Source organism: Python bivittatus, unplaced genomic scaffold (assembly GCF_059951505.1).
Source record: "Python bivittatus isolate LINGU-HERP-01145 unplaced genomic scaffold, Pbiv_v1 ctg000670_np1212, whole genome shotgun sequence".
Lineage (NCBI taxonomy): Eukaryota > Metazoa > Chordata > Lepidosauria > Squamata > Pythonidae > Python > Python bivittatus.
The window spans coordinates 1,814,053-1,838,845 of NW_028277094.1; the positions used below are offsets into that span (position 1 = coordinate 1,814,053).

General features: G+C 40.2%; 1 protein-coding gene across 1 annotated transcript in view; it reads left to right on the forward strand.

Annotated features, from left to right (window-relative positions):
* The first annotated feature begins 1,066 nt into the window (after positions 1 to 1,066).
* ZNF185 (zinc finger protein 185 with LIM domain) overlaps positions 1,067 to 24,793 on the forward strand; it is a 28,646-nt gene continuing 4,919 nt past the window's right edge. The window contains exons 1-19 of the mRNA XM_088151507.1: positions 1,067 to 1,091; positions 1,881 to 2,016; positions 4,709 to 4,780; positions 4,987 to 5,025; positions 5,444 to 5,512; positions 7,036 to 7,104; positions 7,262 to 7,342; positions 8,279 to 8,362; positions 9,184 to 9,222; positions 11,531 to 11,614; positions 12,413 to 12,490; positions 13,143 to 13,226; positions 13,974 to 14,054; positions 14,732 to 14,770; positions 15,031 to 15,135; positions 15,746 to 15,826; positions 18,807 to 18,908; positions 19,599 to 19,682; positions 24,037 to 24,132. Coding sequence (XP_088007633.1) covers positions 1,067 to 1,091; positions 1,881 to 2,016; positions 4,709 to 4,780; positions 4,987 to 5,025; positions 5,444 to 5,512; positions 7,036 to 7,104; positions 7,262 to 7,342; positions 8,279 to 8,362; positions 9,184 to 9,222; positions 11,531 to 11,614; positions 12,413 to 12,490; positions 13,143 to 13,226; positions 13,974 to 14,054; positions 14,732 to 14,770; positions 15,031 to 15,135; positions 15,746 to 15,826; positions 18,807 to 18,908; positions 19,599 to 19,682; positions 24,037 to 24,132 — 1,448 coding nt within the window. The remainder of the gene's footprint in view (positions 1,092 to 1,880; positions 2,017 to 4,708; positions 4,781 to 4,986; positions 5,026 to 5,443; positions 5,513 to 7,035; positions 7,105 to 7,261; positions 7,343 to 8,278; positions 8,363 to 9,183; positions 9,223 to 11,530; positions 11,615 to 12,412; positions 12,491 to 13,142; positions 13,227 to 13,973; positions 14,055 to 14,731; positions 14,771 to 15,030; positions 15,136 to 15,745; positions 15,827 to 18,806; positions 18,909 to 19,598; positions 19,683 to 24,036; positions 24,133 to 24,793) is intronic.

Consider the following 24,793-nt stretch of genomic DNA (forward strand, 5'->3'; position numbering starts at 1 on the left):
TGGGGGCTGGATGGGGGGATAGAGAAAACAACAAGATATGTTACAGACTTAGCACACCCCAAAAAACAACAACAAAAGCTGAAGGCCCCAAGCCACCAAAAAACCCAACCCCTCTTGGAAATCCAAGCCCATTCATGAAAGAGCATTGTATAATCACCCTGCTCCAATGCTAATCTTGCTCCCCACATTCCCATCCCTGTCCCCAAACATTTGGCCTTCCATTAACAAAATGTTGCCCCATCCTGGCTCTGAATGGCAGACTAAAGATGGCAAAGAGCTGGGTTCAAATCCCAATTCAGTTTAGCCCCGAAGGTCACAGATGTCCTCCGACTAGCTGCATGTTCTCTCACTCTAAGTAAGATTAACTGTAACCCCTTATGGACTTTTTGCGTAAAACAGAAAAAAATGAACTTATGATTTATGGTTTTGACAATTTAGCTGGCTAGATTATAGAAAAAAGAGAGCCATGGTATAACTTTAGAGAAAGAGGTAAATTTATAATTGCACTTATAACAGCTGCAAAGAAGATCAGAAGCCACTTCTTTGTATCTTTTTTCTTTTCTATTTTTCTTTTACTTTTTTTCTTTCTTGCACTTTTAGCTCCCTGATTTCTTTTTCTTTTTTCTTTCTTACTCTTTCTCAGTTTGTATTAGTTTTGAACCTTTGCTTTTAACCCTTTCAATAAAATTACATTAAAAAAAAAAAAGAGTAGCTGTGTGATATTAATCCTATCGAGGGATGCCTGCAGGGTCTAGTTTAAAAAGTCAAGATCGTGCCACGATGGTGCAATTGAACCTCTGCCCGTTTTTTATGTGTGTTGCAGATAAAAATGCTTCAATCACACCACTGAGGGACCATCTTGACTTTTTTGCCCATGCCCTGCAGAGATCCTTGCACCTTGCTGTGTTATAGGTATGGCTTTCTTGAAGCATAAGGGAAGGCTGAGGAAGGTCTGTGGGTCTCCCGCTGCTTTTTACAGGGATAATCTGGTTTTCTTTTCTTCCCTTCTAGTTACATCTTTGTGCCGAACTCTGGGAACTACACTGCGAGAAAACCAGTGTGAACCATGCTGTCTCTTGGCGCCGTGAAAGGTAAACGAATATTGTGGAATGCTTCAACCCAAACTGGGTAATGTGCTTCTGCTAAACCTGGACTACTGAGATACCTTGGAGTTATGCTACAGGGTAAACCATAAATGACAACAAAACTTTATTACTGTTAAAGTCCAGAAATCAGACAAAACAAATAGAGATAAGTCAGGAGTCTAGTAGCGCTTTTTCAAACTAACCTGTTTTATGAAAAGACATAAGTTTTTGTGAGCTACAACTCACTGCATCAGATACACAGCTACAGGAACAGCTAAACCAACGTAGGATTTAAATGATGTGGGATTTAAACCCGGATGAGGCAGGGGGAAAGAAGGAAAGGACAGGATGGTTGTGCAGATATAGGTTACACCTGAGACAGATTATAAGCACTTTCTCAGTTAACAATTGTAATGTATTCAAATTTTGTTTGTTAAGACCTTCTGAGATAGCCTGAAGCTTGTTGATGTATGTGAGCTCAGCAATTGTGCCAGTGAAGTTTCCTTTCCTTTCCTTTCCTTTCCTTTCCTTTCCTTTCCTTTCCTTTCCTTTCCTTTCCTTTCCTTTCCTTTCCTTTCCTTTCCTTTCCTTTCCTTTCCTTTCCTTTCCTTTCCAAAAATCTACTTTGAGATCTTTAAAGCCACTTTTCCTCCTGAATGATTTGGTCAAAACCAACTTGTGTAGGATGAGTAGGTCCCAGAGGAGAGTTTTCAGGCCATGCTTTCTAAGTTCATCTAACACTCATTGGACTCCCTGTTCTTTGGGGCTTCCAACTTCTTCTTGATCTGTTTTTAGATGGCGTCATCCTACCCAGTGAGGAAGACCGGAAACGGATTATTACCCAAATGAAAGTACGGACAACCCTGAAAGGAGACAAGAGTTGGATCCAGCAGAAGTCTGATCCTGAGGTGAAGCAGAACCACAGTCCTTTGTGAGTATGAAGCAACCCTGCACCAACATTTGCTTCAGTTTCCTGAGCATTTTCTTCCCCTGCAAAAATGGCTTCTCTTTTACCTACCTCACCCTCAGAAGACACTTCCACACTCTGTCCTCCTTTCCTTCTGGCTTACAGAAGAACTCAAAGAACATCAGTCAGTCAGTGTCTGCCTCTCACGTACCTTTAGCTGATCACGTGTGAATCGTACTTGCCTCAAGATTCCCCTCCGCCCCAAACTGAGTGGCTGCTATTTGTGGGAGAGGAGAGAGGGTGACAAAACAGCCAAGACAACATAGGGATCAAACCTCTCTAGGGAATCAGGAGAGGTGGCTTGAAATCAAGGAGGCAGAATGAGGCAAGTTTCCACAGCTGTAAGCTGGGCATAGGAGGAGATTCCACCTTTTTGCGTGCAATTGTTTGATATCTGCAATCTGCTGAGGAAATGATGAAACAGGGAGGGCAGGGCACTCATGCATCACCACGCAACCCACCCACCACTTGGTGATTCATTATTATATTCTTCCTCTGAAACATTAATTTTTTAATGCCTTTCCCCCCCTATCCAATTGAATTCAAGCTAAGCTCTTCTTCAGGTCAAGCTCAACTCCTGATAACTTCCGGCACATGTCCATGTTGGGTTTTTTTGGAGGGGGCAACCGGAGGGAAAAACTTTGCCACAAAATTCTCCCACAATGCCTTTTCAGCTTCCCAGTCTAGTGTACAACTCTGGGCTTTTCTGAAAGGCATTTTCAGCCTAGCACTAGTCTAGATTCCATGCATCTGTTGTTTAGTTGGATACTCATCAATCCAGTTCAGGTCCAAATCTATCCAAACATATTGTCTTGTGTCCTAGAGAAAGATTCTTAAGGGATCAAGCAGCAGCCATTGCTTCGTTTGCAATCCCTACCCTGCCCCTGCAATTTTGTTTCTTCTGTTGAAGAGAATTGCCATGGTGTCAGACTCCAACAGAACACTCCCAGTGAGCTCTGCAAGGGCTAAGAAATCCAAGCATGGATTGCCCATCCCTGCTGTAGAATTATATCTAAAATTTCCCATACCATGTGTAGAGGGCAGCACTGACACCACGAGGCCACTCATGGATAGTTCAACAATTACCCTAATGCTAAATGCTGTATCCTTGCCCTAAGGCAGTTGCTCTGTTCCAACTCTCTCCAGATGTGTTGGACTATCCCACCATCATCTTCCAAACAGGCTAGATGCTTAGAAAAGATCATTCAAGAAGGATGGGAGAGATGCTTCAGTGCAGATGGCATCTCAGGGACTAGCATTTCATTTGCCTGGTCTGTCTCTCCCACTCTTTCTTTATTAATACATTTACATTCCACCTTTATTTGTTCAACTCATGGCAGTGTACATAATGCTCCTGCCTCCTATTTTCCCCACAACATCAACCCTGTGAGTTGGACTGGGCTGAGAGAGAGTGACAGCCCCAAAGTTACCCAGCCAGCTTCTATATCAAAAGGAGGACTAGAACTCACAGTGTCCTGGTTTCTAGGCTAGCCCCTTAACCACTACACCAAACTGGCTCTCCACAATGGCATCAGTGAGATGAAATGATATTTTCCCACTGCTGTTTTGGCCATAGTTCTTTTCATTTCTTCTTCCCTCACCCTTTTGGTTAGACATTCTCCCTCAAGGGGCCGAGGCGCCATTGCATGACCTCTTGCATCAAAGCTTTGTTGCCAAACTGCAGATGCCTGTGGTGACTCTCCCACCCATGTTTCTCTTCTTTAGGGATCTGAAAGGGAAATTTTGGGGAGTTGTAATGCATGTCCAAGAGGAAAAAGCTTACTAGTTTGCAGATTTCCTCCCCCGCCCCCCCAGGTGTCTGGCAAGGCCAAGGGCAAAACTGAAAGGTCCGACCTGAATGTCCTAGAAGCCATGACAGAACAATATGGACAGTTCTTCTGAATCCAGACTGCCTTCTGCTTTCATGCTCATTCATTAAAAACAAGCCAACCACAACTATTTACTCTAAATTAAAATGGAACCCAAATGTACAAAGATGCTAGATATGTTCGTTGGTCTAGTCTTAAGGATCTCCTTATTAAACAAACTAGCCAGAAAGAGATACCATCACATAGACATGGATTAAGCTATCCATCTCATAGCAGTGCATTGCTTGAGTTTCAGTCTGGGAAGTTTGAGAGCTTCATGAACAAAATAAACCTCCATTTGGGTTAATGTTCAGATAATCTGCTGGGGATGGAGCTGAGTCAAACAATGGATAGGGCCAGAGCAAAAGTGAGTGGAGATGTCCGTTTTATTTTCAACTCTCCTTCTTCTTCCTGACCCTGTCTTTTCTCTCTTCCAAGCAGCAGGCCAGAAGCTTTTAGCAGAAGTCTGATCTAATTTCTTGAGGGGTGGTAGTAGTGAAATTAAACCTCGAGTAGCATTGAGGTAGCTCATAGCACAAGTTGCACATCTCTGTTGAACAGATCCCTTTGTTCACATGGGGATTAAATATAGACGTAATCTTCTGGTGTTAAACCAGTTTCTAGAATTGACACTGACCATAAGTTAGTGGCACAGAAATATTTGCATGCATAAATCATCTCTTTCCATAGCTCAGTGCCAGATCCATTGTGAATTTGAGGTGCTTCATCCTGCCTTGCCCTGCTAGGATGCTAATATCCTTATTCTGACAATCTCTCTCTTCTTCCAGGGTAGCGTGTACAGCGCCATCTTCCCAAGAAGAACCACAGTCTCCTTCAGCCCAGAAAAATCTTCCTCCAAAGTGAGTGTGTTGCTTTTTCATTATATTTTTTATTGCAATATTTCACCCAAATAAAACAAACAAAAGACACTTCCACCAAGATTGGCACCAGTGACACTTCTATAACAGGGGAAGGCTTGGATTACCTTCAGCGATTGAGAAAGTCATGGTGGGGGGCTTACCTGTGACAAAACGGTTCAGAGTTTGTGTCTCTCTTTTCCATCTAGGTCTCCTAGCACCACATCATCTTCTGGGTATCTCATCAGGTGAGTCAAAAGAACTTGAGCAAGGAAAGAGGGAAGAGATCATTTCTTTCTGTATCTGCGATTCCTGCTGTGAATGCTGATCCTTTCGTGGCATCAACAGCACATATAGAGGGTGGAGTCATTCCAAAATCAGCCAATGTAGTGGTTTTAGAAACCCAACAGAATGTTCAAACTACCCATATAAAACTAATTAGGATGAGGGAATGCAAAGGAGCAGGGTTCCTCAACCTTGGCAACTTTAAGACGGGTGGACTTCAACTCCCAGAATTCCCCAGCCAGCCCTGGAGTATTCTGTAAGAGGGCACTGAACAAGCACCATTTCATGTTGCAAAGTTTTGCTATAGGTCCCGTTTGTAGCAGTCTATTCACCTGATGAAATTTGACACAAGAATTTGCTTGCTTTCTCTCTTTCTTCCAGGGGCGTTTTCACCAAGACCATTGATAAGTCATCTCCTTCAAAGACAGTATCCAATGGGGCACAGAAAAGGTGGGTCTAAGAGTCAATTTTAAACTTTGTTCACTTGCTAATAAGAGGAACAGAGGCGTCCCAGTCACCTGCAGCAGTTTTTGCTGGAGTTCTCTGATACCATTACTGGATGTAGTGGGGGACACCAATTTTCCTCTGCTAGAGCATGCATACCCCCTCCCTGCAAAGAACTACATGCATTTTTCTGCATGCAATGTCTTGTGGCTTGTCACTCCTGTCCTGGGCCTTAAATACAGCTCCTTGACTTTAATTATTTAATTAATTAAAAATTCAGTTCAATTCAACAATGTCATCTGTTGGGCCCTCAGAAGCATGTTGTGGCCCCAGCCCTCTGGAACAGTATTCTTCCAGCCATCGTCAACACCCTGGTGATGTTCTAAAACAGTGTTTCTCAACCTTAGCAACTTTAAGATGTATGGACTTCAACTCCCAGAATCCCCCAGCCAGCATGCTGGCTGTGGAATTCTGGGAGTTGAAGTCCGCACATCTTAAAGTTGCCGAAGTTGAGAAACACTGTTCTAAAAGGCACTGAACATCTGGATCTGCTCCAAAGCTTTAAGGCAAGACAAAATCCCTCTAAGATGTTGTCTTGTAAGATGTTGTCTTGTTTTGCATATTTTTTTCTGGACGCACGTTATTTGTTTCTTTATTTTATTGTTTTGGCTTTTTATTGTATAAAACATCCAGAGTTGGTTAGAATGGAGCATTCTTTAAATCCATGTAAATAAATAAACAAGATGCATTTAATCTGTTTCCATTAATTAGAATTAAAATCCATTTAATCATTGCGCAATTGCCGAGATCTTGTTTTATTATTTATTTATTTTATTAGATTTGGAAGGCTGCCCAACTCCCAAATGACTCTGGGCAGTTTACATACTTAAAAGGGGAAAGAGAGAGAGAGAGAGAAACAATTGAAAAAGAAAAAGAAATACTGTATATGTCCAGACAAAATTATTCATCATATTACTAAAGAAAACTGCCCTGGGCTCCCTGGGAGCAAAGCCACATTTTCAAAGACTTATGGAATCTATAGATTGGGGGCCATGTGAATCTTGGGGGGGGGGGAGCTGTTCCAGAGGCAAAGCAGTTGAATTGTTATCTACGTGCTCTTCTGTCCCGTGTTTCCTTACATCAAGGGGAAATCCAGAAATCTGGTTTTAAAATGAAAAATGATTACAAGTAGTCCCTAGTTTAAGAACAAGTTCCGTTCCCAAGCTCTGTCCGTAAGCTGAATTTATATGTAAGCCAGAACAGTATTATTGTATAATACTGTACAAGTAGTATTGTGTAGTGAACTCAAATCATTGTGTATTTAACTCAAATTCTGCTACAATAGGCTCCATTCTTAACTATAGGTCTTAACCCAAGGATGATCTGTATTTACAACAAAGACACTAGAATACCCTTGAATCCAGCCTGGTTCTCTGCTTTCCCCATCATTTTTGGGGTGTACTAGTCCCTCCAAACTAGTAACTTCTCTCTTTATTGAACCTCTTGATTTCCCCTTGTTTTGTTTTCAGTGCCAAGAACTTCAGCCAGACCGCCTTCTCCCAAGGGCACAAGATGTCCACTGAGGATTACAAAAAACTGTGAGTATCTCAAAGTGAAGATGTAGGACCAGCTGCTGGGCTAACTGGGAGCACAGCATAAGAGTCGTCATTCAACCTCTGTCGGAGGATTAGTGTTTCTTTCCAGGTAATTAACTGAAAAAAACCACCGCTCTTTTCTTTTTCTTCTGTGTTTCAGAGCTCCCTACAATATTAAGCGTGAACTCTCACACCCAGGAGATGGAGAACCGTCTGTTTCTCCAGAGGAGCAAAAAAAGAGGTACCTCAACAAAGTCTGGGATGCAGCAATATGGCAACAGTCTGGGTGGGGCAGGGTGCCCTCCAACACTCTTTATCTAACAATAGATGCATCTGGAAGTTCCCCAGCTGGGAACAGAGGAAGGGGCTTCCTCTGGAATCAAACCCTCGGTCCAACTAATCTCGTATTGTCAACTGGCAGGAAGATGTCCAGCCCTACCTAGAGATTCTGGGGATTAAATTTGTGGGGCCTTTTTTTACATGCAAAGCAGGTGCTTTCCTTCCTGGTGAGCTGTGGTCTTCAACCAGTCCCCCCGTACTCCCCGCCCCCGCCATTTCCTTCCCAAGATGTCAAGTATGTGAAAGTGAGGTTAAAGGCCAATTCAGCCTGAGAAATTGGAGAGCGTTACAATATGAACGTGATGGATTATAGATGAAGATATGGATAATCTGCTGGGTACCCCTTGGGGGTGGAGCTGAGTCAGTGGGTGCAGCTAGGGCAAAAGTGAGTGGGGATGACCATTTTATTGCTAGCTCTCATTTTCTTCTTTTTTCCCCTCCAGGCTGTAGGCAGGGGTTTTTAGCAGGAATTTGAAAGGATTTCTTGAATCACTTGAAATTAAGTCTAGGGTGGCGTTAAGGTAGTCCACAACCTACTGAACATCCTTGTTAAACAGATCCTGCTGTTCACCTGGGATTTAAAGACAGATTTAATCTTCTGAAGTTCAACCAATCTCTGGACTTGCCTTATTCCCACTTTAGTTGAACAGCATTTGGATGGAATAGTCTTTCATTTGAAAAATTACCTGCAAGTAAAAAGCTAGCAGGTCATGGAAAAGGGGAGGAGCCTCTTCTCTAGATGTGCATATATTTCGGGATGGTGCAAGGATAGAACCTGAGGTTTTTATGAGCAGGAATGTTATGTCCATTCACTGACTTTTCTTCTCTTCTTTTGTAGGACAGAAGCTGCAAGCAGTGTGCTCAGGCGAACGGCCGGCAGAGAACGCTCCTACGTCCTTTCAGCCGCCAAGAAAAGCAGCGGGTAAATCTTTAAAAAAGTGCCATGTTAACTGGGGATAATGGGAAATCTGGAAGGGGTCATTTCTTTCTTTGTAACAGCCCAAGACTACAAATACAAAACTCAGAAAATCAATAACATTACTGAAGCTGAATACAACAGGAAAGCGTTAATACAGGACAGTTGACTCTGCATGAATTCCAGAGGCAATCTAGCAGAATTTAGAGACATTTAGAGAAGCTAAGTTGTCTGGACGTGACTATTGAAGATAGAACCAGTCTCCCAGCTGTAAAAATGGCATTATATCATGTGTGCAGATGTTCTTCTGGAGAATGCAGTAGAAAAGAACATGGGCTAGGGTGCTGATGAGGCCCGTTCTTCATGGGCAGAGCTAGTCCACGTATTGGATTTGGAAGTGCCATTTGAGGAAAAGTATTAGCAAGAAAGAAGATCAATTTTCCATCTTCTTGGATCTTCCTTTTTTAGTATTGTTTTAAATTTTGGACGTATTGTGTTTTAGATATATTTATAGTTTTAATGTTTTCTGTAAGTCGCCCTGAGTCCCCTATTGTGGGGGAGATGGGTAGGGGAGAAATCCAATAAATAAATAAAATCAAGGTTTTGGTGAAGTGAAGATGAGCCATAGCAAAACTGGGGAGGGAACTCAGAAAGAACAGCTGCAGGTTTTATAGCAACATGCCTGTGTTTGTAGCAGTGTTTCTATTCCCTTTAATAACTTTAATTCACAGAACAATGAATGTACTTTCACTGGGGTACCCTGGTCTTTTGAACCCAAAAGGTTTTTCACTTTTGGTATATGTAATCAAAAGCTTGTCTGTTTGTAGAAGTCCAACACAAGAGGGACCAGCCTTGGTGGCCAAGAGGTAAGTAAGATGATAGTCCTTTCTAATGTGAGCAGAAATATTATCATTTTTCCCCCTGCCAGTTCTAAAGCAGTGTGTTGTAAGAGAATTTGCTCTGAAATTTCTGGGTTTTTTTTTTTTTTTGGTATTCTGGTAAGATTTTTATGGGTAGGTGGCCAGAGAGTGTGATGGCATAGTAACACCCACAAAAGACAAAACAAAAAAAACCTACAACCAGCCATGGTGCTCTACCATCTCCAACAATCAAGGCAGCTGAAAGAAGACCACCAAGAGGAAAAACAAAATAAATTCTCAAGTACTCTAAGAATAAGGAGAAAAATAGAATCTTCTTTTACAGAGGAAGAAAAACTGCAAGGTAGATTTTGGAACCAACATTCGTCCATTCTACTGGATGAATGGTCAAAGACTACAATGGATATTATAATTACTTATTTTGGGACATCCGGAGAAGAAATGGAGAATGGAGCTGATGACTGTGGCAGAATGAAGAGCCAACAAGTAGACTGGCCCTTTGTAATTCCTCTCTGGGAAAGGATAAGGAAAGGATTTGAGATCACCCACAAGTGCTCCAGACAGTTGCTCCTTGCAAGGAGACTGCAAGCCAGTGGTCTCCAGTAGATTTAAAGCTCTGGGAGATGAGGGAATAGCCATCTTGCTTAAACCACAGTCAATGCCTTCAAAAGGACACTGGGTTCACATACAGTACTTCCTTTTCTAATCACTTTTGGAAATTGCTTGTTAACTGCTTTTCAGATATTAGGAACCTTTGGATCAACAAGTTTTATAGCATTGGGTGAGTTTCCTTCAATCCTTAGTGAAAGAAATTTTAAATACAAGTTTAAGGCTTAATTTTTTTTTCTTTTGGAATAAACAGCAAAAGGGTGATTAGAACTTTGACTTTGGAAAGTTACAAACAGATTAAGGGTCCAGGTGGATTTGAAATAAGATTTTGGAATTAATTATAAGAATCCCTCCTGTGGGAAAATGCTTTTGTTTTGAACTTGCCTAAAAAAAAAAAAAAAGATAGGATAAGACTTTGAAGGTTGGGCACTAGAGGGAACCAGAAGGAACTAACGATTACAATTAAAGGAGAAGAACACTTAACTTTAACTTACTAATACAGAATGAAGCAAAATATTTTAACATTAGATATATTGAAGGATATTTTTGAACAATGGACCCAGAAGTTAATTTTAAGAGTGCCTGACTCTATAGATAGACTGTGTTTAAAAGATGTTATGAAAGAGGAACAAGTTTTACCTGACAAGATTGAGACTGATCTGAAAGTGGATTTAAAACTGACAGGCTAACAAGAATGATATGGAAAAAGATGTTACACTGGACATAGAGAAGAAACTGGCTGATGTCTTAATAATTAAAAGAATATATAAATAACAAATCAAGAGAGTGACCTGGATAATTTTCCTACATTGGATTTACAGAAGAAAGCAGTTAAAGCTTTGAAGAACTTTGTGAGAAGGGACAAAGAAAAAAATGAAAAGAAATCAACTTCTAGGACATTGAAGGGATTAAAGATCAAGATTGTTAAAAGTAAAAGGAAGGAATATAAAATTGGTTTATTTGATCAAGGTTAAAATAGATATGTTGTTATCTCTCGTAACCCTTAATGGACTTTTGCTGATCAGGACTGAAATGACAAGGCTTTAAGGATTTGTTTACAGATAAGAGATGGGATATGGGAAGAAAAGATCATTTGTTGTATTTTAAGAGAAGGTGATAAGTTACTAAAATTATTTATACTTGTTCTGATGAAGGAAGAAATAATTTCTTTATATATTTCTTTTCTTTTTATTTACTGTATTCTTATTTTCTCTTTTTTTTCTTTTCCTTTTTCCTTTTTTGCACTTTCTATTTTTTATTCTTTTTGTTTGTATTAATTTTTATCTTTGTCATTGTAACTTTTAATAACATTACTATATGCAGTATATAAAAAGATATTATAATTACTTATAATACTTTTGAAACCTGAACCTTGAAAAGAAGTGAAGTTCATGCTAGGATAAACTGGGCTCAATCAGTCTGAAACCAGTTTCACGATCAGTTGGGACTTCCAGTGTACAAATGCACATTTTAAAATGCTTAGGGTTTTAAAAAGTTAATTGTCTTAGGACAGGTGGAATCGTGCTGTTCTTTGTTCCTTAATTTGATACTTAGGTTGACAGTTGGAGACAGTTGGAAGATTTGAAAGGGAGGAAAAAATACAGACTATGGCATTTGTGTCTTCTAACAATAGAGAGGTGAGAGGAACTATATATATTATATGAAGGACATTTTGTTTTCCTGAAAGGGTTGACGTAGAAGATGACATTGGTCCACGATCCAGAAGTCAGACCGTACCTGCCTCAGCATGGTTTAGTAGTCGTGGGAAGAGGTAAATAACCCAATACTATTATTGTTGCTGTTGCTATTATTATTTTTACCATCCCCATCATTTCCTTCCTCTTCTAAAGCACCTACATTTATCACTGATAAAGTGCATATTATTTTCTAAGCACTATACAAGAGTTTGTGATGGATAAACATTTTGTTCATGTGTCCTCGAAATAGGTGAGATTCTTTTTAAAAACCAGGCAAATATGATACTCAATGATATCACTTGCTGTAATCCATTTGCTAACACCGCGGTTAAAATCTTTGTATCAACATTAATCAATAGATTAATTAATCTCATTGATTCATTACGTATGGAATGGAATGTCTAATAAAAGAAAGATTCAACCCTTTTTCCCATGCTAAATTGACTTCGGGGGAAACTCAGCTTTAAAAATTGGGGAAAAGATGGTGATATGGAAAAATTGGATGGAAGGGGGGATATTGACTTTGGACCAACCGATAAATGACGAAGATGAATTTGTAACATACACTGTGTTAAGAGATAAATATCATCTATCGGATGTAATCCAATGGCAATATTTACAGCTACAACATTTGCTAAAAATAAAAGGCTAAATCTCCTTTTCAGACTTGTTTTCGATATCCATATTTTATCTTCCCACACCCTAAAAACATGTGCGCACAACAACCTTGCACTATTACATGCAACGATAGATTTAAACTTCTGCTTTGCTTGACTCTAAGATGAATCTTTCTCAGTTGGATTAGTAATGCTATGCCTTGTGTAGGGATAACAATTGTGCAAACTAACCACTGAGTATTTTGGGTTTGCCAGCAGTACTAATGGAGAAAGAAGAACCTCAGAATCTCCCTGGAGTGAATCAAGATCAGCAAATATTTCTGTGAGAACCAGGTTAGTATGATCTGTAATTCTTTCCCATCCAACAATATGGCAACCAACCTGGCTGCAAAACATTAAGTGTGTCAATTAAAAACAGTACACTACAATCAACTAAAATAAACATGTTGATTAAAATAGCAGTTAAGCTTGCAGGTGTAAGCTTCAGTTGCAAGCTGCTATCATGATTAGGTTATAGCCACTGTAAATTACAAAAAGGCACAACCTTTTTATTCAGATTCATGCTATATTAAGGAACCTCCCATCATAAGGTCTCCATGGGGATGAGGAACTGGTGGTTCTCCAGACGTTGCTGAACTACAGCTCTCAGGATCCCTTACTTACCTTGCAGGTTGGGGCTGCTTGAAAATGGACTTCAGCAATATCTGTGGAAGGTTCCCAGATTTTTATTTAGCAAATGTACAGCGTAGCTGAATCAAAATGTCAGGCTCAGAGAAAAATAGGTTCAATGGAGCCAAGACATAGGCTTCATAGGTCAGGACCATCACTCTGAACTGACCTTGAAAGCCTACTGGCAATCAGTGTGGTGACCAAAAAATAGATCTAATACTTACATACTGTAGAAGCTCTCACCTACTAATAATCTGGGCTCCACCTTAAATAATAATAATAATAATTATTATTATTTTTTGCTTTGCTTTTATAGTGTTGACACAAACAGCTGCAGAAACGTGGCCTCAAAACCCTACCTTGGAACCTCATTCAACTACTCCAAGTCTATGGAGAGCAGGTAATGTCCATGACCAATTCCAGATAAGGTAATTTAGGTTTGTTGGCTTATTTAGGAGGCTGGAATTTTCAAGATGCTTGTCTGTTTTGAGGAGTGAGCTGTTCTTTAACTTTCTTTTATTTAAACTGGGGGCATGCTCAGTTTAATTCAGGTTGATTTCAGCTTTTCTGTGGGTTTTATTAGAAAAAATGGAAAATTGCAGCTCTGGGATTTGGCAGGTAGATGACTCTCAAAACTTAGACCCCCTCTTTCTTATGATCTTGTTGTCTGATCCTGGAATATATTCCCTAAGAAAAATTCCTGTTTCTTCCTTTGCTTTTTTCTTCTCTTTTTACTTACCTAAAAAAATTATACTATACAATTAACAAAACAATCTTTAACCTTAAAGAAAACTTCTAAAAAATTAGAAAATAGACAACTCCAAACTGAAAATACAAACTAATAAAGAAAAATCTACCTTATATTTATTTTATGCTTATCAATAATCATTGGTTTACTAAAAATACACTACTATAATATAATCAGTACAACATATTATTGCAAAATATCACAGAATCTCTGCCAAAGTAACACATATTGCTGCATCCTTTGGTTACTAGCAGAAATATTTCCTTTTCCAAATCAATGACACATTTCCAACAACCATTCTTTGACATCTGGAATAACATCACATTTTCAATTTCTCAGTATGATTCTTTTAACCACCCCCCATGCTCGATTCAACCATAGCTTTTTTTCCTCTTCTAGTTACAGATCAGATCAGGAGAAGCATGAAATGAGTTCCGGACATGATTCTGCCCCCAGGATCCCTACTTCTCCAAAGAGAAGGTAAAGTCCATATGACTCCAGTTTGTTTATACAAAGGCAGCCAAGATCATCCTTAAGACATTTCCACACTGGGCCTTCACAGTTCTCTTGGATCAGCTTTGCCCCACTGTCTCTCTCAGCTGCTCTGCAGGAAGAAACATGCTGAAACAAAGTCTTTTGCAGAAGTGATGGAGCGTAAGGCCTCCCCTGCCCCCTAGGCTCTGTCCATTTTTGGAAGAGATTAAATTGCTCTAGCAACCTATTACTATTATTTCTCTTAATAATTGAGCAGAAAAGGAATGACTTGGCAGCTCTTGAAGCCCTCAGCTGTGAACACTGAGATGTTTTGAATGCCCCATGAAACAGACTGTAGATGACAGGGTGGTCAGGACAGGACACTGGTGGGACTTCACTTTTTGCAGCCTTCTATTGGGCACTGAAGGATCTGCAATGGCTTCAATGGGTGTTTTCTGAGTTTCAAGACTGGCAACAGGGGTGTCTGCATGCCATGCCCATAAAAGATGGGTGGGGTTTCCATTGTGCAGTCATGGCCACCATCTCAACTCCTTTGACTCCTCTCCCCTGTGGATGCTCCTGACCAACAATGGTGAGGCTAGTTATTGGTCAGCTGAAGGTTTAGGAAGGAAGTAGAAAGGATGAAGGAATGCTTTCTTATTTCTGTTGTTTTCTACCCACAGTGAGAAGAATGAATTGCAGAGTCCCACGTTTTTTGACAAGTAAGCTCTTTTCCAAATAGCTTCTTTGATTTCCATCCTAACAGTTCAAGGTGATATCTATAGGTTAGCATAGGAGTCCCTGCCTTTCTTCGAACCAGTGAACCTATTCTCTTCCTCCTCTTTTAATAACTTATGGGATGAGTTCGGTTGAAATTCCCAAGCTAAGTGGGAATTTAACCAGCTCTTCTGAAGCATACTTTATTTAATTTGGGGAAAATGAGATGTAGGATCTTCATGGAGAACAATCATTTTCTCAACAGATCTGGCCTGGAGCACGAACAGGGACTCTCCAATGGAGAAGGAAAACATAAGGACCTGACCTCAAGAGTTGCAGAATTCTGCAAACATCAGCCAATCACAGAGAAGTAAGAATGTAAAATGATTGTCAGCACTCGAAAACCAAGATCCTTCTACAAGAAAAATTCCAAGTAACACACTTGGATAAAACTTGTTTTAGTCCCAACAAGTATGTTCCTTAAATATTTATTTTGAGTTTTCTAAAATTCTTGGATGCTGAACAAACACAGGTGTGTTAGGCCTGATGACCTTGCCAGCTGAGGATAATGGGAATTGTAGGCCAACAAACTGGGCGGCACTAGCTTGAAGGAACAGTGCTATAAGTAATTCCTCAAAAGTCAGTAATCACCTTGCTATAAGGGAACAACAGAACATAAAGCAAATACACTTCTACAATAGGGTTTATGACTCCATGGAAGCACATCAGGCTTTCTAGATGATTTTCTCCAGAAACTGTTTTTTAATTGACTGTGTGTTTTAATTAATTTTCCTATTCAAAGTTTTCAAAAATAAGAATGGTTTTTCTGTCCATAGGCTTACAATCTAATGGACACAAAACAAAAGAAAAAAGGGATGAGGAGGGAAAAGGAAAGCAATCAAATTGAGGTTTTCTTCAGTAACACATCCAGTTCTTCATCTAATACTGCACAATCTCTATCTGTCTTCCTTTTTCACCAGGGAAAACACTGGGGCTTCCTCAGGCATGGGATACAGCAGATCGACCGTCCTTGACAACAGTGAGGGTGTTGACTCAACAAGGTACGGAGGAGAAAGGGGGAAATATCCAAGCATCAGCCTGCTTCCCAAAAGATTTGTACCAAGTTTATGAAAAGAAGACGATTCTGCCCCTGTCACCCCATTTTCTAGGAAAAGTAAAGCAAAAACTCCTGCAACGTTGGCTGGCTCCAATGTTTTTAACTGATATAAAAAGTTTCACATAATCTTGGAGGAACTGGCTGTCACATTTTGAACACGCATTTTTATTTATCTTTTATTTATTATTAGATTTATATCCTACCTTTATTTTGTGCATCTCAAGGCATCATACATAATGCTCCTACCTCCTAGTGAGGTCTGTTGGGCAGACAGAGAGTGACCCAGCTGGCATGGTTCTTAGCGATGCTGGCTGGGAATTTTGGGGGGTGTAGTCCCAAAAGAAGTAGAGGTTGGGGAAGGCTGTCTTAGGAAAATCAGCTATTCAGCCTACCTTCGAAATATGGTTAAAAAGGCTGTGTGGCCACTTGACCTGGAAATCAAATTGGTGTCTTAGCCTGATGAATTAGATTAAAACAGATTCCTCCTAGTAAAACTATCCAATGGCGTTTTGCACATGGGCAAACACACTTTTGCAGAATTGAATTGGCTCTCCAAATGGATTGGCTAAGATGTAATGGTGTGTGGGAATGACCTTGGGAGACAGGGCAACAAGACACAACCAAGGGAATAGTCAGATAAGAGGCAGCTGAGCCCGCAGCAGGAATATGGGCAGGGCAAACGTCTCAGAAGGGACCCTCCCCAGTTTCTTGGACTGTAAAGGTAAGTGGGGAGAGAAGTCCTTTTAGACTTGTGCCAGGGAAAAAAAAACACGTCAAACACAGGAGGCAGACACACCATAAAACAAGTCACCTCAAAATTCTAAGTTCTTCTAAGAGCTTTATTGAAAGTTAGTTCAGCAAGAAAATAAAATGCAATCAACAGCGTAGAAGGTACTTACTTAGATACACATTGCAATGCGGACCGACAGGAGGAGGCCATCACTAGGACAGCCTAACCCATGTGGGTGCAGACCCCCAAATTGCAATCCATTTTATCCTTTAGAACCACAAACCACAATCATGACTCTTAGGATTGTCATAACGTCCCCAGAACTAATTTCACCACACTTTCCTGTTCCCTTTGTCCCTGTCACGTCTGTTCCCATCAACAAGTTTGCTTATTCAACAATTTGCTCTGGTTTGGCAAGTATTTTTCCTGTCAGTGTCCCACAGGTCATCTCTAAGCTAACCCTTGCTTTTATTATTAAATGTGATTAAGCAACATATATCTATATCAAAATAAGTTTTAGGCTACTCGCATTTTTCCTCTCACACTTGCAAGATTCTGTTCATGTAACCTTACAATAAACTAGAATTTGTTCATCTGGCCATGTTTCCTGTCTGGTCTTACCTTACAAGGGTGACACAAGTTGATTTGACACACTAAATCCACTCAATTTTCCCATTTGAATTAATACATCAAACTGATTTTGTCTCCTGAATCAAATCAACAGTTTGTAAGATGCCATGCATGTATGTCACTAGAACTTTGTTCTTCCATCACCCTTGAAGATGCCACCCCAATCAATAAATATCTCCAAAAGATTCCTACACAGAGCGAATGAGGCATGTAGCTAGATCTACTCACTGTAGTTTATGGCTTTTTAGCTTAGAGTGAGAGAAAAAAAGGAAAGACATGACCGAGGAATGTCAAACATATGGAAAATGTAGATGGAGAGAAGTTTTTCTCCCTTTCACACCTTATTAGAATTTAGGGCAGTTGATTAAAACTAAATGCAGAGAAACAGATAAACGGTAGCAGAGTTTACATCTGAATTAGTTGCCTTCATTCATGGCAGCCACCACTTTAGATGATTCTAGGGACTTGTTAAACTAAACAGATCTGTGGAAGAAATGGCTATCACTGTCACTAGTTTTGATGCCTACATACTACCTCAAGAATCACAGATAACATGCCTGAAGTGATAACTCCCAGGGAGTGATGGTGGAAGAAGGTTAAGATGAGCTTTCTGGAGTCACCTGGCTGGCCGTTATGGACATAGAAAGCTGCACTAGATGGGCCCTTGGCTTCTTTCAGCCTCAAAGCTCTTCTGTTTCAATGAATTTATGGTAATTGATTTTACAGTACCTAATGGTCATTATAAGAGTGTGGGACTGTTTGCATTACATGGATTTATTATCTCTCTCCTTTAGTCTCCTGCACTTGTAATGTGCCCGTAGATGTCAGAGGGCACTCCCCCATTTTGGGCTTAATGTCTTCCTTTTTTGCAGAATCTACTCAGAGCAGGAGAATCCAAGCAACACAGAATATAAAAAGGTGGAAGGTTACCTGGCTAAGTAAGGAGAGGGAAGGAGATTCAGTCTTTGCTATTTGTACAATTCGTGAAGGTCTTCTGCTGAGCATCTTTACATTAACATCTTTTGCATCATCAGCACCTTGCTGAATATTACATTTTATTTAAGTTTTTGGGTGGATGTGTGCACTATGTACTTGTTACAACCCTGCTGGAAAATGTCAGGGTTAGGATATGTGTATATTTCTACCTGTGGCTTCAACTGTTATTAAAATATCATCATTAAAAGTATTTTATATGAATTAATAATAGTATTAAGGAGAGGAATGATTTGCATCTTGTAGAAGTTCAGAATATTCTATAAATGACCTCGTTTATAAAATAGGCCAATGTTCTTGCTTTCTTGCAACTTGGTTGGGGAGGCTGAAATGGAGAAAAAAACAGGGCACACCTAGAGCCACAGAAGGCCGCAAGGTAAAAAAGAAAAAAAAAAGCTATGACTTTTCAGAAGTGCTTAGTGTTTTGCATTTAAAAGCATTTAGAAAGCACAACTGAAAAAGCATTGAAAACGTCCAATAAAATTGGAGGCTGCAAGAAAGGACCTGGGAACTCTGTGCAGCAACGTTCGACAGGAACAGATTGGCCAACCCTATTGTCTTTTCTTGCCAGGTCTGAGCCACAGCCTGGGGAAAGTCGTCTGAGCACCACTGGAATCCAGTGTGAACTCCTAAGTCCTGCCAAGAGGGAGGAATCAGATGTGGACACTACCAGGTGAAGTTTTGGTTCAGTAGAAAAACTGGCGTGGGAAAAGCATGATGCTGTGTAGAACACGTGCTATGCGCACAGAAAGTTTGGGGGAAAAGATTCCTGCTGGGGGAAATGAGGCACAATGTCACCCTCTTCTGCTGCAAACTAAGAGACTACACGTAGTTCTTGCTTAATGATGGTAATTGGGGCTGGAATTTCTGTCGCCAAGCAATGTGGTTGTAAAGCATGGTGTCACATGACCACATCACTTAGCAATGGCAATCCCAGCAGCCCTGGTTGCTGTCGTTAAGTGAGGACCATGTGGGTCATTAAGCGAGGACCTCATGGGATTGCGACTGCTGACTTCCGACTTCCTGCTGACTTCCCCATTGACTTTGCTTGTGGGGAGCTGGCAGGGAAGGTCGCAAATTGCGATCACGTGACCATGAGGGTGCTGCAATGGCTGCAACTTTGAGAACTGGTCATAAGTACCACTCGTTCAGTGCCATCCTAAGTTTGAATGGTCTCTGAATGAGTGGTCGTTAAGCAAGGACTACCTGTAGAAGTTCCTGTCCTCTCTTTGGCAGGAACAGAAGCTCAGCAGACCTTTTAGTGCATCTGTCATACCTGTCTCTGCTCAAAAGAGAATCACTGGAGGGTTTTTGATAGCAGAGGTAGACTAAAACATAGGCATTCTCTTCCCTTCCTTGGCAGGTACGGATCCCTTGCCAGAGAGAGTACAGTTGTCTCTCCAGAGAACCAATACAGACAGCAGGGGTCAGATGAAGGTTCAGCTGGGTAAGGAACTGACATTCTGCTCCCAAAAGTTTGATGAGATACTGTAATAGCTAGTGATGGGCAGAGCAATTGTCCTGCTTTATTTTCTTTTTCCTGCCAAATTTTCCTTCAACTCAAGGAAAGAGGATTTGGCTTTGAAATGCTTTTCAAAGAAGAAGAGAATGTTGGAGAAACTCTCATGGATGGAATGTGAAATTCTCAGCCTTGCTTAGTCAAGAAGTGGCCAAGAGATTCTGCAGCTGTTCTGTCTCTGATTGTGCAATCCTTTCCCCACCTGCCGCTTGATTTCCCACTTCCCATGGTTCCTTTAAAAGGTTCATTTTAAAAAAATCTCTCCTGATTCATCATGGGAGTTGGTAAATCTCCCTCATTTACCCCCGTCCGTTTGCTCTGCCTTTGGAAATGAACAAGTTGATTCTGTGCATCAGTTAGAAAAAAGGAAAGGCAGCATAACTTTGGAATCTTCGAAATTCCTTTGGGAAACGAGATTTGACCTTCTGACTTCTTGGGTTAGACTAATATTTTTAGCTTTAACCTATTCAGCCATGGGCTTCAAGTCTGATATGTATTAAAATCATGACAAGCTTGTGGCATTTGATGGACAGAAGAAAAGCATACCGTTCTATTTTCTTCCACATATCTGTCTTTGAGTTCAAGAAGGGACACACAAATACTGGTAGGTTTTAATATCAGGGTACAAATGGACCACTATCTACTGTTAATCATTTCTCCCTGCTCTTGTTTCTGTGTGTCAAGCTATATTGGAGTTGGGACTGAACAGAGAGACAAATAATCTAATACAATTGAAAGCATATAATGAACTGCTATGGTCACGATTAAAAAAAAAAACCTCACATACTTCATCTTCCTGGTGAGGATAGATTTGCCTTTTCCTTAATCCACAATTATTCTTTGTTCATTACAACAAGCAGCTGGAGGCACAGTTCTGGGCCAAGTTTAGCTGCACACTCCTTTTAGGTGGGTCACGTTGTAGCCTTTCGGCTGAATAGGGTGTTAGGGAGGTCTTAAGCATAGGTGCCCACTGAAGTGGTGGTGGTAAGTGACAAAACACTTGTTGTGATGTCACAAGGCATGTTTTATCATTTGGCGTCATTGCAGTTAGGAATGGACACCCATGGTCTTAAGTAGAAGGAACGGAGAGAGACCTTGCTCAGTGTCAGAGATGCGCTTAGCACACAGTTGGTTTCAGGTTCATTTCCCTGATGCTCCATTTTAAAAGGGATCAAGGGGGATTTTAAAAGGGATCAAGAATCAGGGGATGGGTCAGAACATTATTTTTCTATCCTACCTTTTAAGTTTAGGAGGGCACCTGGGTTTCCCTGGTCCTAGTTCTCTTCTTCCTCCTCTGCTTCCTCCTCTTCTTCTTCTAAGTTTAGACTTAGTTCCTCAAGGAGAGGTTTCTAGGCCAAATCCTCTTTTCTACTTGTACAACTTTAAGAACTGCTGGACTTCTTCAGCTCAATAGCATCTCTGTATTAAGAAGTCTTGGAGTCCCAGGGTATGATTCAATATTTCAGATTAAGTCATCTCCCTCTTTTCTTAAAAGGACTGCATAGATTATGCCGTCATCTGAATGTATTCATGGATCGATGGTGCCAAGTGGTACAATTAAAGGTGTCCACCACCTTCTGAGAGTGACGAGCAAAACCAGGTTTACTGTTAGAAGAGTATTCACATACCCTGTGAAGCTTCTCTAACAGATAATAGGAAACTATTCTCCAATGCCTTTTGTCAATTGAGGGATCCTTTTTCGGGCATATTAAGCTTATATTCCATATAATCACTGAATTGGTTCTAAGCAATTTGGCTGTTAAACAACATAAAAAGTGTCTTTCTTCTCTTGCACTGTGTTATATTTTTGTTTCATATCGTTCAATCTCTTTAGAACCCGCAATTCATTTTACTTTGGGGTCCTTTGTTATTGTGATCATCATGGCTCATGGCTTCATGCAACTGGTGGTGAGAATGCTGAATAGGATATGCCCAAAGAGCGTCACTTCTTTGCCAGTTGACCATAAGCATCTCCTCATTAGAATAATTTTAATTATATCCTTCTTTCCTTTTGATAGAAATCTAACCTGCATTTTCACGGCCAACTGGGCTATACTCCAAAGAAGTGTGATAAGGCCTAGATTTAAGACCGAACGTATGATATTTATTTTGCATTGTTTACCCAACTCTCCTTCTCATTTCTTATCTTCTGCCCCCCCAGGTTCTTCCAAATGGATGCTGGGGTTCTAAATTCCTCAGCAACCATGCGGTAGCTTACATCTTCTTCATCTGAGTTCTTTTCAAATAGCCAAATATTTTTGAGTGATATTTGAAGAATGACTTGACATTGAACACATTTCATGAGAAGTAACTCATGAAATCGGCTACTTGTATTCCTATCAATGTCTTCCTTTCTTAAATCACACGGCTCCAAATCCATCTACAGCTTTGCCGTTCCCTCTGAAACCGATGGGCCTTGAACTCGTTGTGACTTATTCAGTCCGTTTTCTTCTATAAAACCTGGCTGGACTGGAGCCATTTCCAGAGTTTGTTTTTCTTCTTTATGGTATTTTCATTTTCCCTTTCTTGGATCCCTTTAACATGTCCTTCTCCATTGTAATCCTGAGCATATTACTTGGATTGCTAGAGCCTTTGACTTCTGTTAATTAACTCCCAAGTAGATATGGTTAGGATTGTAATCTTGGTTGTCTCACTCTTGTTAGCATTACAATAGTTTGTCGTTTTGCAAACTATTTGGCATTGCTTCTTCAAAACCAGGCAGATGTGGTGGGTTTTCCTTTCCACTCAACTGCTTTACATCTGGAGGATGCTACTGTCTGCTTATTCACAGTGGCTTATTAATATATGCAGGGCGTTCTTGCAAAGCATCCCAGGATCACTTTGGTGCTGGACAGCACTTCTCTGCAAACAAACATGGGTTTCCCAAATTTTGTATTCCACATTGCAAGAGTAAACAGAAATCTTCCATGCTTATGAATTAATTAAACCAGTAGTTTCTGGCAAATATTCTCTGAGTCAGTCTCTGAGAGAGACAGAACTTCTTGTACTCTGTGCAGAGGGACTACTTTAAGCATGTTAGACCAGTCATAGGAATCCCAATTTACAACCCTCCCTGTGTTGGACATTGGTCTCAGGACTTTTTCACATCTGGATCGCCAAGCCAGCCATTTCACCAGATCTTCAGAGTCTAGGAATGGAACTGTACCATACAGGAACAATCAACTTTACAACCGCAGAATGTTGAGACTCAACCATGGAATGGTACCATACTTGTACAATCAGCCATTCAACAGCAGAAGGTAAAAAGGCAATAATCAGGGATCAGAAGAAGAAGTGGGTAATTTCTAGGGATAAGAAGACGGTCAAGTGTCCTACTTTAGAGAAGATAACTTCATAAGACTTTGAGGGCATTTGTCTATTGAAAGGCATCATTTCCTTTCAGAGGAGCTGTCCAATTAAAGAATTATTGTAGAAAAGGGAAAGTAGGGAACCATGAAAAAGCTAATCAACATTTATCATAGAGAAGCAGGCTATACAGGCATGCAAATTCTCCCATCACTGTCTTCCTCCTCCTCAACGTGAGATCTACTGCTGTTTGAGTGATAGTCATGATTTCTAAACTTGCATCTTGACATATCAGTTAGCACTTCCACGCTTTTTGTGGACACGTGGCCTCTTTTGATGTTGCAATCCTTTTTGAGTGATGTTCCTGGAACCACCTTTAGGAACAACAGGGGAAAAATGGTTTGCAAATCAAATCTGGAAATTTCGTACTTAGATATCCAGACCACTCTGCCTTAATCGATTTTCAGAGAGCCATAAAAATATGATTCTTCAGAAAGTATTTGGGATGAGTAAGATCATGCTACCCCCGAATGACAAATCACAGAAGTTGTAATTGTCATATAAGGTAAATTAAGATATTTCTTAAAGCTATAAAATTATCTGGCCAAGAAGAGTCTGTGTTCCTTGGAACTGATTAAAAAAAGTGTTTTCTGTAAGAATTCCCTAACAATTGCAGGGTTAATCTTTGGTAAACTCACACCTTCAATAGAGGATATGAACAGGAGAATGGATTGCATTTTTTCCAGGATACAAGCTAACCCCGGGTTGGGGGGGTATCCTGTTCTTGCAAAGAGAGTGCTTGGAATGCAAAAAAGCAGGATGTGCATTATAAAAAAGCAATGTCTCTTTGAAACATTCAGACTAAGCTGAGTCATATTGAAAATTTCCCTTTCCTATATGTGCAGTACATCATTTCATTTGTTGTTACGTTTCTTTGTTAAGACTCAAATTAACACATACCTACATTTCCTCCTAGTATGTCTTACTACCCCTTCAGAGACCCTGGGACTAGCTTTCCAAAAAGCCATAGAGTGCCCTTCTATAAGGACATCTGTGACACAGAGAATGGAAGGTAAAGATAAAGAACTGAATACTCTGGTATTTACTCATTTGTGAATTATTAGAGTCTTTAAAAAATCAGCTTACACGCTGATCTCTGTCTTGTGATTCATATATATTCTATTGGTAGATTCCAAGGATGCAGCTTTTGGGGAATGCTATAATTGCAGAATCTTCACCAAAAGTTGGACTAATAAACTTCCTCTGTTTTATAATTTATTTCTCTTACATTAAAGTATTTGTTTGAGTTAATGCTGTTTGTTGTATTTGTTTATATCAGGTATATTGAAAGTGCTTTCGTTATATTTCTCGGGAAGTCCCTTTGATTTTTTTTAAAGGCGATCAATAAGAACTGCTAAAACATTTTATTTTTAATTTAATAATTGCATTGTTGTCCTGCCATTCTCCTTCAACAGTTGCACTCAAGGCAATGGTAGGCAACTCAAGACAGTCTAGAAGAAGGGACTTGAACCAAGTCTGTGCAGCTTCAGTAAAAGCTGCTGTATCATCTAAAGATTGTGCCACAAAATTAGTATTAGGGCATCTTACATTCATTTGCTTTGAGTAGTAGAAAAAGATAACTTGACTTGAAAACTTTTGATGAAGTCCAGGAATAGTTTTGCTGTGATCACCAGTGCCAGGACCAGCTATAATACTGGGCGACATGAGATAAC